We start from the raw sequence: 14,306 nt of genomic DNA on the forward strand, positions 1-14,306 counted from the left end.
TATTGACAACACAATTACCGTGCTCTTTATTTTACAGTATATGGTGTAAATATCACAATAAAATATGACAGCATCACAGTAATGAACAGCTCTTTTATTAAATCCAGTATTCGAATTTGAGTTTGGGATAGAGTTAGTGCTGTGCTGTTCTTAAAAATGTGTGCAAGATGTATTGCTCTTATGTTTCATCATGAATCTTTACTCAACTGCTCAAGTGGGCAACTACCAGACTGCCTGGGCGGGCAGCAAAAAAAATATAAAAAATCAAGCTAGTAAAAAATCATAATAAAAGTAATTATAATCATATTAGTATGTAATATTTAAAATAAAAAATTGTAAAGCATGCATTTTGTGTTCCTCTTTTTTTTGCCCATATTGTGTGAAATTAAATAAATTTCTTGGACGTATGCGAATCTAAATTTGCGGTCCTCTCCTGGAGCCTATATTGAGTGAAATTAAATAAATTATTTCACGTACGCGGAGGTAAAGGCAAGTTGATGCCCCACAAACAGGTGTTGTGCCAATGTACTTACCCCCGAAAAAAATCGTATAGCCTGCCGCGCAGCGCGCACTCAATGACGTCACACCACGCGCGATTATTACAACCCGTCGTTTCATTTAAAGACACTAACAACATGCTTATATTTCAGTGGCTTATATTTAACGACCGATAGCTGCGTGGAGAAGCAAAAGTAAAGCAAGTACTGTACTCAAACTCGCGTTTGGCAGCAGACTCAAAGTGCGTTCAATGACCACTCACACAATAGGACATCTCAAATTTCTGTAGAAAAACTCATTCAGTGCACCAAACAGCGATGACGAGTCCTACGTGAGCACATTGCAAGGGGTACGTGGAAACATTCTATTATTTATTTACCCCATCATCAATGATGAAAAAACAATAAAAATGCTATAGCAGGTCTGATCTATAGCACCCTTTAGTGTTCTGTTCATTCTGTTAATACCTGTTGTTTACAGGGAACTTATTCAAAGGAGCTTTAGAGTTTTTGTGGTGAATGTGATGAGAATTATACATTATAAATGCAGGTTTATTTTTATTATTATATAGCAGATTCATTTGAGAAACAAAGAAGACAATGACCAAGAATGAAATGCTCAAATTAATGAAATGTGATCAAATGTTCCATCATAATCGGCTCCATTCTACTTTTGTAGAATTAACATACACAAGGGAATGACTACTCTTTGTTTCTTCTCTCCTTTATTCACACAAAGCAATAGAGTGAGGGACGACTCATGACGCCACCAAAATAGGTGGAAAGCTATGCCCATTTGCAATAGTTATATCACCAATTTTTTTTGTGATGAAATCGTTTATATCCATAGTGAATTTCAGTAGGTCTCTTATTTGAAAACTTTCACAAAAAGAAGAGTCTTATTTTTGTGAAAGTTTTTGAAACATTAATATTGACCAGTTATTTTGTGAAACAAAGCAAAACTGACAAATACTCAGATATTGTTCATTTTTGTCAGGGGTGGGTGATGGGTGGGGCACCACAAAGCATTTATGCTTAGGGCACCAAAATGGCTAGCGCCGGCCCTGGCTACTAAGATGCATATTGAGTAGTAAGCCTCATTGCATATTTGCTTAAGCAATTAGCTGATAGACTATCAATCATAAAAAATGTTGTTCTTTATCTTGTTTTATTTTTTAAATACCTTTTTTGAATGACTGACGCAAGCTGCGATTATCGATATTACCACATTTTTGTTAAAGATTGAAGGCAGCACACGAGAAACTCGTGACATTTGTTCATTCATTACTCCGCATTGCAAATATTACCCCCGACCTAAAAACGCGAGGAGGGGGGCAGTGAAAGTAGGACGAAATGGGAAATGTAACTGATTAAATGTAGTTTGCACTTTTAGGTTTGTATGTACCGCGTCGTTTCCTCGCGACACGTCGACTTAGAGTTCTGCAAACAAGTATTTAATATTAAGCAGTCAATGTTAAGAACTCCAAATGATGTTAGAAAGAAAAAAGAAAGAACGAAAGAAAAGGAGTACATTTACCGCGTTCCTCGCTGAAGAAAAAAACAGGAAATTCTGGGTTTTCCCATACAACTTGAACGCAGCACACTCAACCGGGGGTCTCCCGTAAAGTAGGTCTCGTAAACCTTCGCTAGAGAGACCTCCTCCGTCATCTGCCAAAGCAGCAACATGGAAAACGGCTCCTCCAAAACCGGTGACGCTAAACTGGACCAGGCTGTCAGACAATGGCTACAATATGATAAGGTAAGAAAGATTACTGCTAGCCTGTGTTAGCCTGCTAGCAACCAGAGGAAATATCAGATATTTTCCGACATTCCTAATGCTCGTATAAAGTTGTAGTTTGCACATTATTGAGATGCAGCTATTTTGTCATGAAATATCCACGTAGTAAAAAAGTGGACTTTTCTGAATGCCATGAGGAGAGGACGCTTCTTACCTCCTCTAATGTTAGCAAGTCCTTTAATATTAGCGAATCATACACCACTGACTTAACTACTGTTAGTGTATTTTACACTAAAACATTTGACGAGCCTGTAATTACATTCCATGGCATCTATAAAACAAACACATTCGTCTCAAACTGTCCCTGTCTGTACTAGAACTGCAAGGCATCTTAGTGAGCTTGGATATGTAACTAGATGAACCCAATAATTTGTAGTTTGCTACGTTTGTATTTTATTTCCGTACATTAATGTATTTGTATATAACTTTGAACGTCTAGTTTGATGATTTGAGTGTTAATAGTTTAACTCATTCAAATTCATCTTAAAATAAAGATTATTAAAAATGAGGGCCGTCAGGATTTGAATCGTAATTAATCGCATGACTTCACTAGTTACCTCACGATTAATCACAAACTTTATATCTGTTCTAAATGTACAATAAAAAAATTCTAGGTTTTCATACTCTTGTCAACAAAAGTGGAGAAAAATGTTAAACTAATAGAAATAGTTTAAATTAATTTTTGACGTTTATAGCCGTCAATGGCAATGAATGAATTTAAAAAAAAAGATGAAAACATTATTACAAATTTGGGGTGTCAGGCGATTAAAATTTGAAATCATAATTAATCGCATGACTTCACTAGTTAACTCACAATTAATCACACATTTTATATCTGTTCTAAACGTACAATAAAAAAATTCTAGGTTTTCATACTCTTGTTAACAAAAGTGGGAAATAATGTTAAACTAATAAAAATAGTCTTCACAGTCTTTAGCCGTCAGTGGCAGTGAATGAGTTAATATTATGGCTCAACATTCGAGGCAGCACGGTGGTCTTGTGTTTAGCACTTTTACCTCAGTTTTGAGCTGGGTTAGAATCTGGGCTCCACCTTCCTGTGTGGAGTTAGCATGATTTCCCAGGGCTTGCGTGGGCTTTCAGGCTTCCTCAAAATTTAAAAGTCCCCAGGTGTTAATATGAATGTGATTGGCGTTTTGTTGTCTTTATGTGACTTGGTGACCAATCCAGGGCACTGTTTTGAACTCACAGGTGATTCTTACAAGAACTATGGAAAATGGATGGATGAATCACCGTTTGCGTTACAAATATGACCACAAAAAAAGAATCGACTTGGGAACTAAAACCAACACACATCATTATCACCGATGGTGTATTACTGCTAATAAACAAAACATTTTGTGTTTTGCATTTTTCTTTTTTCACTGTCATTCTTGAAAAGCCCACCAGGCTGTCATCGTACGGACACGGAGGATAGGAATGTTCACAGAATGTTTTACACACTGTGTTAATACATATGACGTGCATGTGGCTAACACAAACAGTCATTCATTCATTGCCTCCAATTGACAAGGGATGTCACTAATCAGGTCACATTGGAAAACGGACACAGACTACTTTGCGCTAACGTAATTGAGTCCTGTCACGACTAGAGCTGCAAGCCTGTAACAAACGATTATTTTAATAATCGATGAATCTGATTTTTTTTCCCGATGAATTTGATCAAATTAATATCCACTGTATATGTTTTCTAATGATAGTTGTTTTCACACCCTAGAATCCAAAGACAGCTTCTGCGGTGGAGAAGCTGCTGAAGGACGGCGCCGTAGAGACGCTAAAGAAATGTTTCTCCTCCAGGATGGAGTTTGGTACGGCAGGTCTGAGGGCAGCCATGGGCCCCGGCATAGCCTGTATGAATGACCTCACTATCATCCAGACTACACAGGTTGGTTAATGGATAAACGCATGCATAACACACACAAGCGCAATGAGACCATATGCCCGTGTTGCTAGTTCACGTTCTATTTTGGGTGAAATTCCGATTGCATGCAGACAAAACAGTGATGTTGTTTTTTTCTGTCTCAAGAACAAATTCCATTCAAACATTTTGGCAGAGGATGTGTGAATGAGGGCCGGTGTTTTGTGAGAAAGTATTGTGTGGTCGGAATAGAACGAGGACGAACCGATTGATTTGGCACAACAAAAATGCAGATTTAGATTTGAAGATGCCTTACACGAAGGATCTTTTGCACCATGCAAGACGAAGAGTTGCATTCGCATATAAAAAGCCTTATTTTCGATTTATGTGACGGAATGAACTGAACATTTACTTGAAGTCATACTGCCCACTTGTATTCCACTCATTGCCCGTTGTTGTTGTTTTTTTCTCAACAGGGCTTCTGTCGCTACCTGGAGGAAAAATTTGGGAACCTCAAGGAGCGAGGCGTGGTGATCGGCTACGATGCCCGAGTCCACCCTCCCAGCGGGGGCAGCAGCAAGCAGTTTGCCCGACTGGCTGCAGCCGTGTTCATCAGCCGAGGAGTTCATGTGCACCTCTTCTCCGACATCACCCCAACTCCTTTTGTGGTAACATGCAGCTTTATCCTCCCCTTTTTTTTTACAACTGCTCAAATGATTTACAGCTAACATGGTTTATATCACAGTAGCATAGTCAAGTTCACTTCTGGTATGTTATACTGGACGAAAGCAAGCAAGAGCAAATTCCATTCCCAAAGCACACTTCTCTCAGTCGACTACACATTACATAACACATTTAGGATGACCCTTCACCTTTACTGTTTGTTTACTTTGGTAACTTAGTTCCCTCTCTTAACTTAATGTTTAAGGCTGGCCAAGCTGATTTTTGCTGATGTTTTTTTTTTTTTTTTTTTTTCAGCCTTTCGCGGTTTCACATCTTGGGCTGTGTGCTGGTATCATGGTGACTGCCTCACACAACCCAAAACAAGACAACGGCTACAAGGTAAAAACTGCAACAACAAAAAAACATTTTATTTTAAGAATTGACCCCGTTTACACCTGCCTCCTCTGATTTAGGTCTACTGGGACAACGGTGCCCAGATTGTGCCCCCCCACGACAAAGGCATCTCCAAGGCCATAGAGGAGAATCTGGAGCCTTGGTCAGAGTCCTGGAATACAGAGGGAGCCCTGAAGAGCCCCCTGCTCAAAGACCCTTATAAGGACATCCACACAAACTACTTCAAAGCCATTCAGAAACACTGCCTTCACAGGTAGTCACGTAAATAGCAAACAAGTGGGCTTTTTTTTTTTAAAGGGGAAGTCAACCTTAAATATTTCTTGACAATAATCATGTTCTATGTGACCTCACTAGTCTAAACATGACATTCTGATTAATATTACATTTGTGGGCGGCTATTTTGCCACCTGCTGTCGACTGAAGATGACATCACAGTTGCAGGCAATCACAGCTCACCTGTTTTTTTTTTTAAGCTGAGCTGTGATTGGTTGTTACCTGAGCCCTGAGCAACTGTCATTGTCATTCGACAGCATGGGCAAAATGGCCGCCTTCTGATATTGATAAAAAGTGCTGGATTTTGCTGCTTAACTCATATGCCACTAACGCAATATTAACCAAAATGCCGTATTTAGACTAGTGGGGCTGCGTAGAACATATTATTGTCAATGAAAAAAAATTGGGTTGACTACCCCTTTTAATACTGAGAGCAAAATGTTGTCCACATTAACGTTGAAATTAAACACACAATAGCAAACACTACTGAACGTCTGAAACTCTTAAAAAATTAATAAAACATACATGTCTGCATCTGGACATGGCCTCTTTTGCACATTAATCCTCTATACTAATATATGCTAGCACCTGTAGAAAATATATGGGAATGTCACACTTCATTGTTAAACCGCACTCACATTCAAAGTCATGGCTGTGGTTCTCTTTCTCTTCCAGGGAGTTAAACAAGAGTTCTGAGGTGAAAATCGTACATACGTCAGTGCACGGCGTCGGCCACACGTTTGTGCAGGCGGCTTTCAAGGCCTTTGACCTTCACCCGCCGTATGCTGTCGCGGAACAGAAAGAGCCGGACCCCGAGTTCCCCACTGTCAAATACCCCAATCCTGAGGAAGGAGAGGGAGTTCTGGTATGTGGCGCAACACACACGTACCAACCAACATGTGTAAGGGGCACTGATTTTGTGTATGTGTTTTGTAGACCCTCTCGTTTTCATTGGCGGAGACGGAGGGGGCCAATGTCGTGCTGGCCAATGACCCGGATGCTGATAGGCTGGCTGTCGCTGAGAGGCAGGAGAGGTGTGTTTATATATATATATATATATATATATATATATATATATATATATATATATATATATATATATATATATATATATATATATATATATATATATATATATATATATATATATATATATATATATATATATATATATATATATATATATATATATATATAATTTTTTTTTTTTTTTTTTGTTTGTTTTTTTGTTTTCTGTGAAATACTATGTGGGAGAGTAGACATGTCACAATGGTAATGTGTTTTTCTCTGGCACTGTATATTGTCTTCTTGCTGTCTGCCAGCGGTCAGTGGCGAGTGTTGAGCGGTAATGAGCTCGGGGCGTTACTGGGCTGGTGGATGTTCCACTGCTGGAAAGAGCAAACCCCTGATGACGGCGCTGTGAAAAACGTCTACATGTTGGCCAGCACCGTCTCATCCAAGATTCTACGTGCCATTGCTGTCAAGGAAGGCTTCCATTTTGAGGTGACAGATACGCAGCTGAAAAGTGCCGTTTTGCCATGTGCGAGAAATACGGATTCAATTATAGAAACTTTCTGAATAGGAAACCCTGACAGGATTCAAATGGATGGGAAATAGAGCACGGGACCTTTTGGATCGAGGCAAGACTGTTCTGTTTGCCTTTGAGGAAGCCATCGGTAAGCACACACGCAAATCCCGTTAGCCTAACATCATAATTGCCAAACTAGAGAAAGCATAACAAAGTGAACAAGGGGGAGGAGTCCATTTGCCCCGATTAAACCCTAGCGGGGTTACTATGACATGGAATCTGGATGACTGACACTATTTTTGGCAATCACATTGGTATTTTTTTATTGATATTTCAACAGTAAGTTAAAAAAATGACTTTGGCAATTATCCTATTATGGTAACGATGTAATAGAGGGGATCTCCTGATTAAGTCTTTGGAGCGTTCAATTACTGTAATTCTCATTATCTTCCTGATGTCACATGGTAATTTTATTTGTAGCCTCACAAGTCTGCATGTGATTTAGATTTAGCACAACTTCCTGTTGAGTTTCTGCCAACCTCTCACAAGACATTATCACATTTGAATTGGGAAGTCCTCTGATGTTTTTTAACAGTCAATCAAGTAAATTACTATACACCCAAAAATAGTAACAAGTATTAATAAATACAATTCTCATTTACAGCAATACGTTTTAGCTTCCCCATGACCCAAAACGAGATTAGCAGTACAGACAACGGATGGGTCATCCGTTGTCTTTATACTAACATAATGACTTTCAGCACTTGATCAGACTGAATGCGTCTATACCAGCACATTTCTTTATCCTGCGTATTGTGTTGGATCCCAAAGCAGCAGCAGTCATCGAATTGCATTGCTCATTGTGTATGTGTGTGTTGCAGGGTACATGTGCAGTCCCTCAGTGTTGGACAAAGATGGAGTGAGTGCTGCTGCAATAGCTGGAGAAATGGTTTCCTACCTGGCTGCTAAACAGAAGAGTCTTTCTCAGCAACTCACAGCCATCTATGAAGAGTAAGAAAGTCACACTTTGAATTAGGGCCCGACCGGTATGCTTTTTTTTTTTGGCCGATGCAAATACCGATTTTTGGCAGAAAAAAATTCTGATTACCGGTTGATCTGCCGATTATTTTAAAATATATATATAATGCATAACATTACCCCCCCAAATTCCTTTTCAATGGGTGTCACTTATGCACAAACTTTCCGTATTAAGATTCTCTGCTTTGAATGACAAGTCCGTAGAATGAAAGTATACATAAGGTTATTGTATAGATTTATGTGTCAATAATGAAGCCATTACTTACAACTGTTGTAAAGCATTAACCTTATCTTTTATATATTTTTATCTTGTGTTATTTCCACAAATCTTGGGAAATTTCATGCCATGTCATGTGAAAATGTTTTCAGACAAAAAAAAATCCTTGGATGTTTGCATCCTTGACTTTTGAGAAAAGAAAATCTTTGAATCCTTGAAATATCAACTTTAAATATAACTTGACAGAAAAATGACAAATTAAAACAATTAGTATGTGAAATAAGAATAGAACAAAGTAAAACATTAAGAACAAATAGTGTCTGTTCCTGTGCGGTTTGGCCTCTTAGGGGCAGTGTGGTGCCGTGCATCCATGGCATACATACTTAAAGTGAGTACAGAAGAAAGTTGTGATTCAATTATATTAAAATAACTTGTTTTTCACACATTGGGAAGAATTTGTGCCTTTGCGTATGTTGTTATCTCACCTGTGGGTATGTGTTCCCACAAGATTTGTGTGTGGATATTCATTTTTTGAAGGAAAAACACTCCCGACGTCATGCTAACTTCCTCCCTACACTTTTAGCATTAGTTCTAGGCTAGCGATGTTTTAAAAGCGAAGCATGTTTTGTATTTAAATATACAGTGGATGTAATCTTAACGTCGTGTGTTTAGTTTTGCAGTTAACTCCAACTGCGGTGTCATAAAACAGCTTAAAGGATGCTTAGGGACAACCAGAATAACATATGCTACACACTTGCTAGTTGCTAATGCTATGCAAGCAAAATGGTGCATTCAGGGTACTTTCGCAGCGTCTGAAACTTTTGTTTTCTTTCAATAACGCTTTAAGGGGAAAATAATTGGCCATTTGGCCCAGTTGGCCAATTGTTTTGGCCGATGTTTGAAGGCCAGTAATCGGCTGATTATAATCGGCGGCCGATTAATTGGTCGGGCCTAACATTGAATATTAGCTCTGCCAAGAACTGCACACTGCTGCCAGAATAGCTTCACAAGAAGACTAAAAAAAAAAAATTTTTCCATAAAAATGAAAAATGTATGTAAAAATCTGGACGAACTTTGACAAATTGACAACCAAGCAGCATTTAACTTTTTTTTTTTTTGCCAATAATTACACTCTTAATACACACTGAATTCTTTGCAACTTTCTCTTGAGTTAAAGTGTACCTCTGGATTAACATTTTTGAGGTACTGAAATGTAAAGTGCATCTCTCTCTATCTTTCTCTATCTCCCTATCTCTCTATGCCTCCTCCCTCTCTCCCAGGTATGGCTACCACCTCAGTAAGAACTCCTACTTCATCTGCCATGACCAGGATGTGATCCGCAGCTTGTTTGAGCGTCTGCGCAACTACAGCGGCGGCAAGGACTCCTACCCGAGCAAATGTGGTCCCTTCTCCATCACTGCTGTCCGCGACCTGACCACCGGCTATGACAGCAACCAGCCCGATAACAAGGCTGTACGTGCCAACCTTTGTTTATTTTTTTTTCCCCGGAAAAAGAAAAAATGCAGCTAAATGCATCACCAAAATGTGAAAACAAAATCAAGAGTCTGCTGGCTGTTCTACCGTACGATGTCAGACCAATAACTTAACTCAAACCTTTGTAGACGGTCACACTGTCTACTGAATTGTACACACCTGTGTGTCCCAACCTTTAATAAGCCAAGGCAAATAATTTACTTTTGAAAAATCTAATTGCACTACACTAAATAAAGATGTCCAAAATAAAGTAGATCCTAAAATGCCTTTCTTATTCAAAAAGTTTTCTTCATCATTGTCTATTCTCTGGCACGTTGTCTGGTCCCCAGATTCTTCCCACCTCCCGTTCCAGTCAGATGATCACATTCACCTTCTCCAACGGGGGCGTGGCCACCATGAGAACCAGCGGCACTGAACCCAAAATCAAATATTACACTGAGCTGTGTGCAGCCCCTGGTAACAGGTACAAAAATCACAATCTCACCAATTTAAAGTCAGAGAAATGTGCTCATTCTGACATAATGGTCCTTTCTGTTGACAGTGATTTGGAGCATCTGAAGAAGGAACTAGACCAACTGGTTGATGCCATCGTTGAAAACTTCTTTGAGCCACAGAAGAACAAACTGCAACCAAAGCCAGAATAGAACTGATGCGTTAAAACACATTGTTATTATGTCTTAATTTCTATTTGCACGCTGACCAGAGGACCAGTGGAAACTAGTAACATAGAACAATATTCCATATGTCTTAAATTGTATCTAAAGCAAAGTTATCTTAAAATATTTTATTTAAATTTTTTTGAATTGTCCTGATGTGCACAGTACATTTTGAGTTACTTTAATTTACCGTGAAGTTGCTGGGACTCCTTTCACATGAACAGAGTACGGTGGTAATAATAAACACACTGTATTCCATTGATCCCAATTTATTTTTGCCTTTCTTTAACACATTTACAATCTTTGTACTGGTATTTATTGACAGTATCCAATAATCTGCGTAATTATTTCACAGTGATAAATTATACAATTTCACTGAATCGGTTTGATTATTGACTACAAATTATGTGGATGTATTCATCTTTGACAGCAATGTACTATAGTGATAGATTGCGCAACTCGTGGATGGCAGGAAGCTCAATTAACCTGTTTATCCACCTGTTGCTATTCATACAACAGAATAATTATTTTGTCTAAAAACAAAACGAACAACGTATTTAGTAATGAATTAAATGTGTTTATTGAATCCCAAGTGTCCTAAATTTCCCCAACCAACCCGGATGTAGTGTCTGTACATAGTACCTGTATATGGGAGCTAGCTAGTGAACTTTTCTGTATACACTTGACGTGGTTAAACGTGGGCGTGTCCTGAGTATTGTGCACGCAGGCTCCACGCACTCGTCATGTGTCGGCCTGGTGGTTCATGGAGGCAGAGAGGATCCTCTCTTCTAAATTTAACTCCCAACTAATCACCACGACACAACACCAACCCCACTCTCTCCCTCTCCCGCTCTCCTGCTTCATTTGTGTGGTGGTGTCCACGGGGCGGGCGTCACGAATTCCGTGGAATCTCTGCACTGGACCTTAGGTTCTTGGTTCCGCTTCAAAACTAAACAAGTAAGGAGGTCAGAGAAATAAATTATGGAAGAATTCCCAATGAGTTGTTTAAAATGTTATATGTTGTTAGATGTTTCGGTGCGTAAAGTCGTGCGTAAATGACCCACTATAACGTAACGGTATCACAACTGTACTAATAGCATCATTTTGCGGTGTTGTTGTAAAGCTGCGTACGTGTTCAAGTGAGCATCCCGACTCTGGTGCTGTCCAATGATTTCATAAAGTGGTTGCTTCTCTGAGTCAATTTATGACGGATTTGTAGATTCGATCTGCCACGTTTTGTCAATGTTGAAGAGAAGATTGCTTTATAAAATATGATCCCGGCAGTATTGCTGCCATGTGTGGTGCCCTTGTCACGGTGTAAGTGCAAACAACACCAGGTGGTCATTTCAGCACACCCCTCTCTGAATGATCACCTATCAACCCCCTGCACTTCTAAATACTGTTACGGGCGTCTATCTTGGGGTGAGGGGGAGGAATTTTCTGGGTGCTCCAAAGCAGGTTGGGGCCCCTGTGAGTAACAAGAGTGTCTCCAAAATGCAGCCTTTGTGATTTGAAAATCGCTTTCTACAACAATGTGATGGATAGATATCTCCTTTAAAGTCAAATTTTCCCATATTGTTTTTTCCCAGGAAGAGCCATGGAGGGACTTTATTTTGAAGTGAAGCCGATTCGTTCGTCTTTTGATCACAGTCCATCAATTTCATCGGGGTCTACTTGTGGCGATATGATGGAAGAGGCAGTGGAGGTGGAGGAGGTGCAGTACAAGCTGACATTAATCGGCTCTCTCCCGGTCCACCGTATGACCACCATGGCGATGCTGCCCTGGGTGGTGGCCGACATCAGCAGGTCACAGGAACCCGGCCCGACGGTATCGCTATGCGTGTCGCCGTCGTGGGTGCGCTGTGTTTGCGTACGGGCCGATGGGCTGCTCTGGGACCCCCTAACGCACACGGTGCTGTTTGAGTGCCGACCCCACCAGGTGACCAAGCTCATTCACAACAGCCAGGAGCCCAGCAGCTTTGGATGCCTGCTCAGGGACGCTCCACGCTGTGCCTGCTACGTGTTCAAGTGCCAGGATAGCGCCAAGGTAAATGTGTGTGTAGGTGTCCGTATATATAGTCACTAAATCGCTGGCTAATGTTTATTGTTATTTGTGGAAAAGCTTACCTGATGTCCTTAGTGCTTTTTCTGTAATGTCACAAGTTGCCACCAGAGCTCTTGCTCAAGTTAACAAACAATTGATCTTGTTATTGCTTGACAATTGCTATTTAGAGGAGTTCAGAAAATTTAGTCCATTTTCTAAACCGCTTGTCCTCATTTAGTTAACATGTATGACACGTAACAAAGAGGTAGCAGCCAGCATGAACATGACCTTGCGTGGACATGTAAATACATGTCAGTGTGTATACATAAACAGTGTCCCTAGAATAGGAATGTGTTTCTTACTTTGGAATGCCTTCATCTCTGCTTTGCCATAACTGACTACACCAACACAATATTTGAAATAAACCAAACGAGGTGTGACTAAAGTGTGGATATTCATCTTGGGTTTAAAGTGGAAGTCAACCTTCAACATTTGTCGATAATATGACATGACAGGATTAATATTACATTTGTGGAATAAGAGTTATGAAGCAAATTTAGCAAAAAAACAGCCATTTTTATTCTTTTAAGGGGGCGGCCATTTTGCCACTTGCTGTCGACTGAAGATGACATCACAGTTGCTCAGGCAACGACCAATCACAGCCACCGGTTTTCTGAACCTGAGCTGTGATTGGGTGTTACCTGAGACCCGAGCGACATTGATGTCATCTTCAGTCGACAGAAAGTGGCAAAATGGCCGCCCCCTGAGATGGATAAAAACAGCTGGATTTTGCTGCTTTACTCATATTCCACTAACGCCATATTAACCAGAATACCATATTTAGACCAGTGGGGCTGCATAGGACATATTATTGTCCAAAAAAACTTTTTGGGGGTTGACTTAAGTTATCTAATAAAAATATGATATTTATTCGGAATTACAGTACTTCCATTGTATGCGGAGTACCTCTAATGTGGTGTTCCACAGGTGTCTGTTCTCAGAGCCCTCCCTTTTAATATATATGCGCGGGATTTCTCTCCATACTGCTGTTTCCTTGCACATTCCAAAAACATGCTTCTCAGGTTAACTGAAGATTCAAAATCTGCCAAAAGGTGTGAATGGTTGTTTGTCTATCTTCCCTGCATTTGACTGACGACCAGTTTTCCGTGTCCGCCGAGTAAATGCTATAGAAAATGGTTAGCTACAACAGAAATTTGAATTACCGCCTCTGTATGGTGTCACTATACCCGCTACTTAGTAGTAAAGGAATATGTGGTATTTATACTATTGGCTATAGCCTGATATACGATTTTAATACAAACTGCATATTGTTTGGATTTTTGTCTGTTGTTCACTCTGCAGTGATTATTGTGTGTTTAACGCGAGCTCAGAACCCTTTGTACCGAGCAGGATGTACAACTATGTTACTATGGTGACTATTTCCTCTGGCCTTTTTTAGTGATGTTTGTTGTTGTAGAGTTTGTTAGCGTGTGGGTGTGTGGAGGGGGGGTGGGGAAGGTGGGGAAGGTGGGGAAGGTGGGGAGGGCTGACCACCTGTCGCTCAACTCTGTCACACTGACTTTGGTTGTGGTCACATGCACACACAGATTTATGCGGCCATTGGACGCAGCTGTTAGGCTTTGAACTCTTACCTAAAATGTAAGCAGCAGCAACAAGGAACAAAAAAAAAAAATTGCACACGCTCAGACCTGTAAATATATTCTCTGCAGGAAATAACAAACCAAAAGAAGGCTCCGGAATCCTGCGACCTCCAAAAGACCTTTTCAGCGTGATGTCATACGTACTTG

General features: G+C 40.0%; 2 protein-coding genes across 7 annotated transcripts in view; both read left to right on the forward strand.

Moving 5' to 3' along the window:
* Positions 1-1,862: 1,862 nt before the first annotated feature.
* Positions 1,863-10,716, forward strand: pgm2 (phosphoglucomutase 2). The gene is made up of 13 exons (XM_086083965.1): positions 1,863-2,256; positions 4,031-4,198; positions 4,648-4,839; positions 5,150-5,233; positions 5,308-5,501; positions 6,197-6,386; positions 6,458-6,555; positions 6,844-7,024; positions 7,104-7,197; positions 7,931-8,060; positions 9,585-9,777; positions 10,128-10,261; positions 10,340-10,716. Exons 1-13 carry the CDS (start codon positions 2,182-2,184, stop codon positions 10,440-10,442), a joined length of 1,836 nt encoding a protein of 611 aa, XP_085940091.1. The 5' UTR covers positions 1,863-2,181; the 3' UTR covers positions 10,443-10,716.
* Positions 10,717-11,183: 467 nt separating this feature from the next.
* tbc1d1 (TBC1 (tre-2/USP6, BUB2, cdc16) domain family, member 1) overlaps positions 11,184-14,306 on the forward strand; it is a 39,600-nt gene continuing 36,477 nt past the window's right edge. For 4 of the 6 annotated variants that reach the window (XM_086083350.1, XM_086083353.1, XM_086083354.1 and 1 more), the window contains exons 1-2: positions 11,184-11,411; positions 12,044-12,501. In XM_086083350.1, the coding sequence (XP_085939476.1) occupies positions 12,052-12,501 (450 nt within the window). In that variant the 5' untranslated portion in view covers positions 11,184-11,411; positions 12,044-12,051. Of the gene's footprint in view, positions 11,420-12,043; positions 12,502-14,306 lie in introns of all 6 variants that reach the window. The other 2 variants (XM_086083352.1, XM_086083356.1) reach the window with 2 other exon arrangements.

Source organism: Leptonotus elevatus, chromosome 8, assembly GCF_054856555.1.
Source record: "Leptonotus elevatus isolate MCC_2025b chromosome 8, RoL_Lele_1.0, whole genome shotgun sequence".
Classification (NCBI taxonomy): Eukaryota; Metazoa; Chordata; class Actinopteri; order Syngnathiformes; family Syngnathidae; genus Leptonotus; species Leptonotus elevatus.

Bases quoted from the DNA above. Each gene is read 5' to 3' on its own strand.
- pgm2 (XM_086083965.1), top strand. From the start codon at position 2,182: ATGGAAAACGGCTCCTCCAAAACCGGTGACGCTAAACTGGACCAGGCT. The intron at 4,199-4,647 runs GTTGGTTAATGG...TTTTCTCAACAG, and splicing joins CTATCATCCAGACTACACAG to GGCTTCTGTCGCTACCTGGA. The intron at 5,502-6,196 runs GTAGTCACGTAA...TTTCTCTTCCAG, and splicing joins CAGAAACACTGCCTTCACAG to GGAGTTAAACAAGAGTTCTG.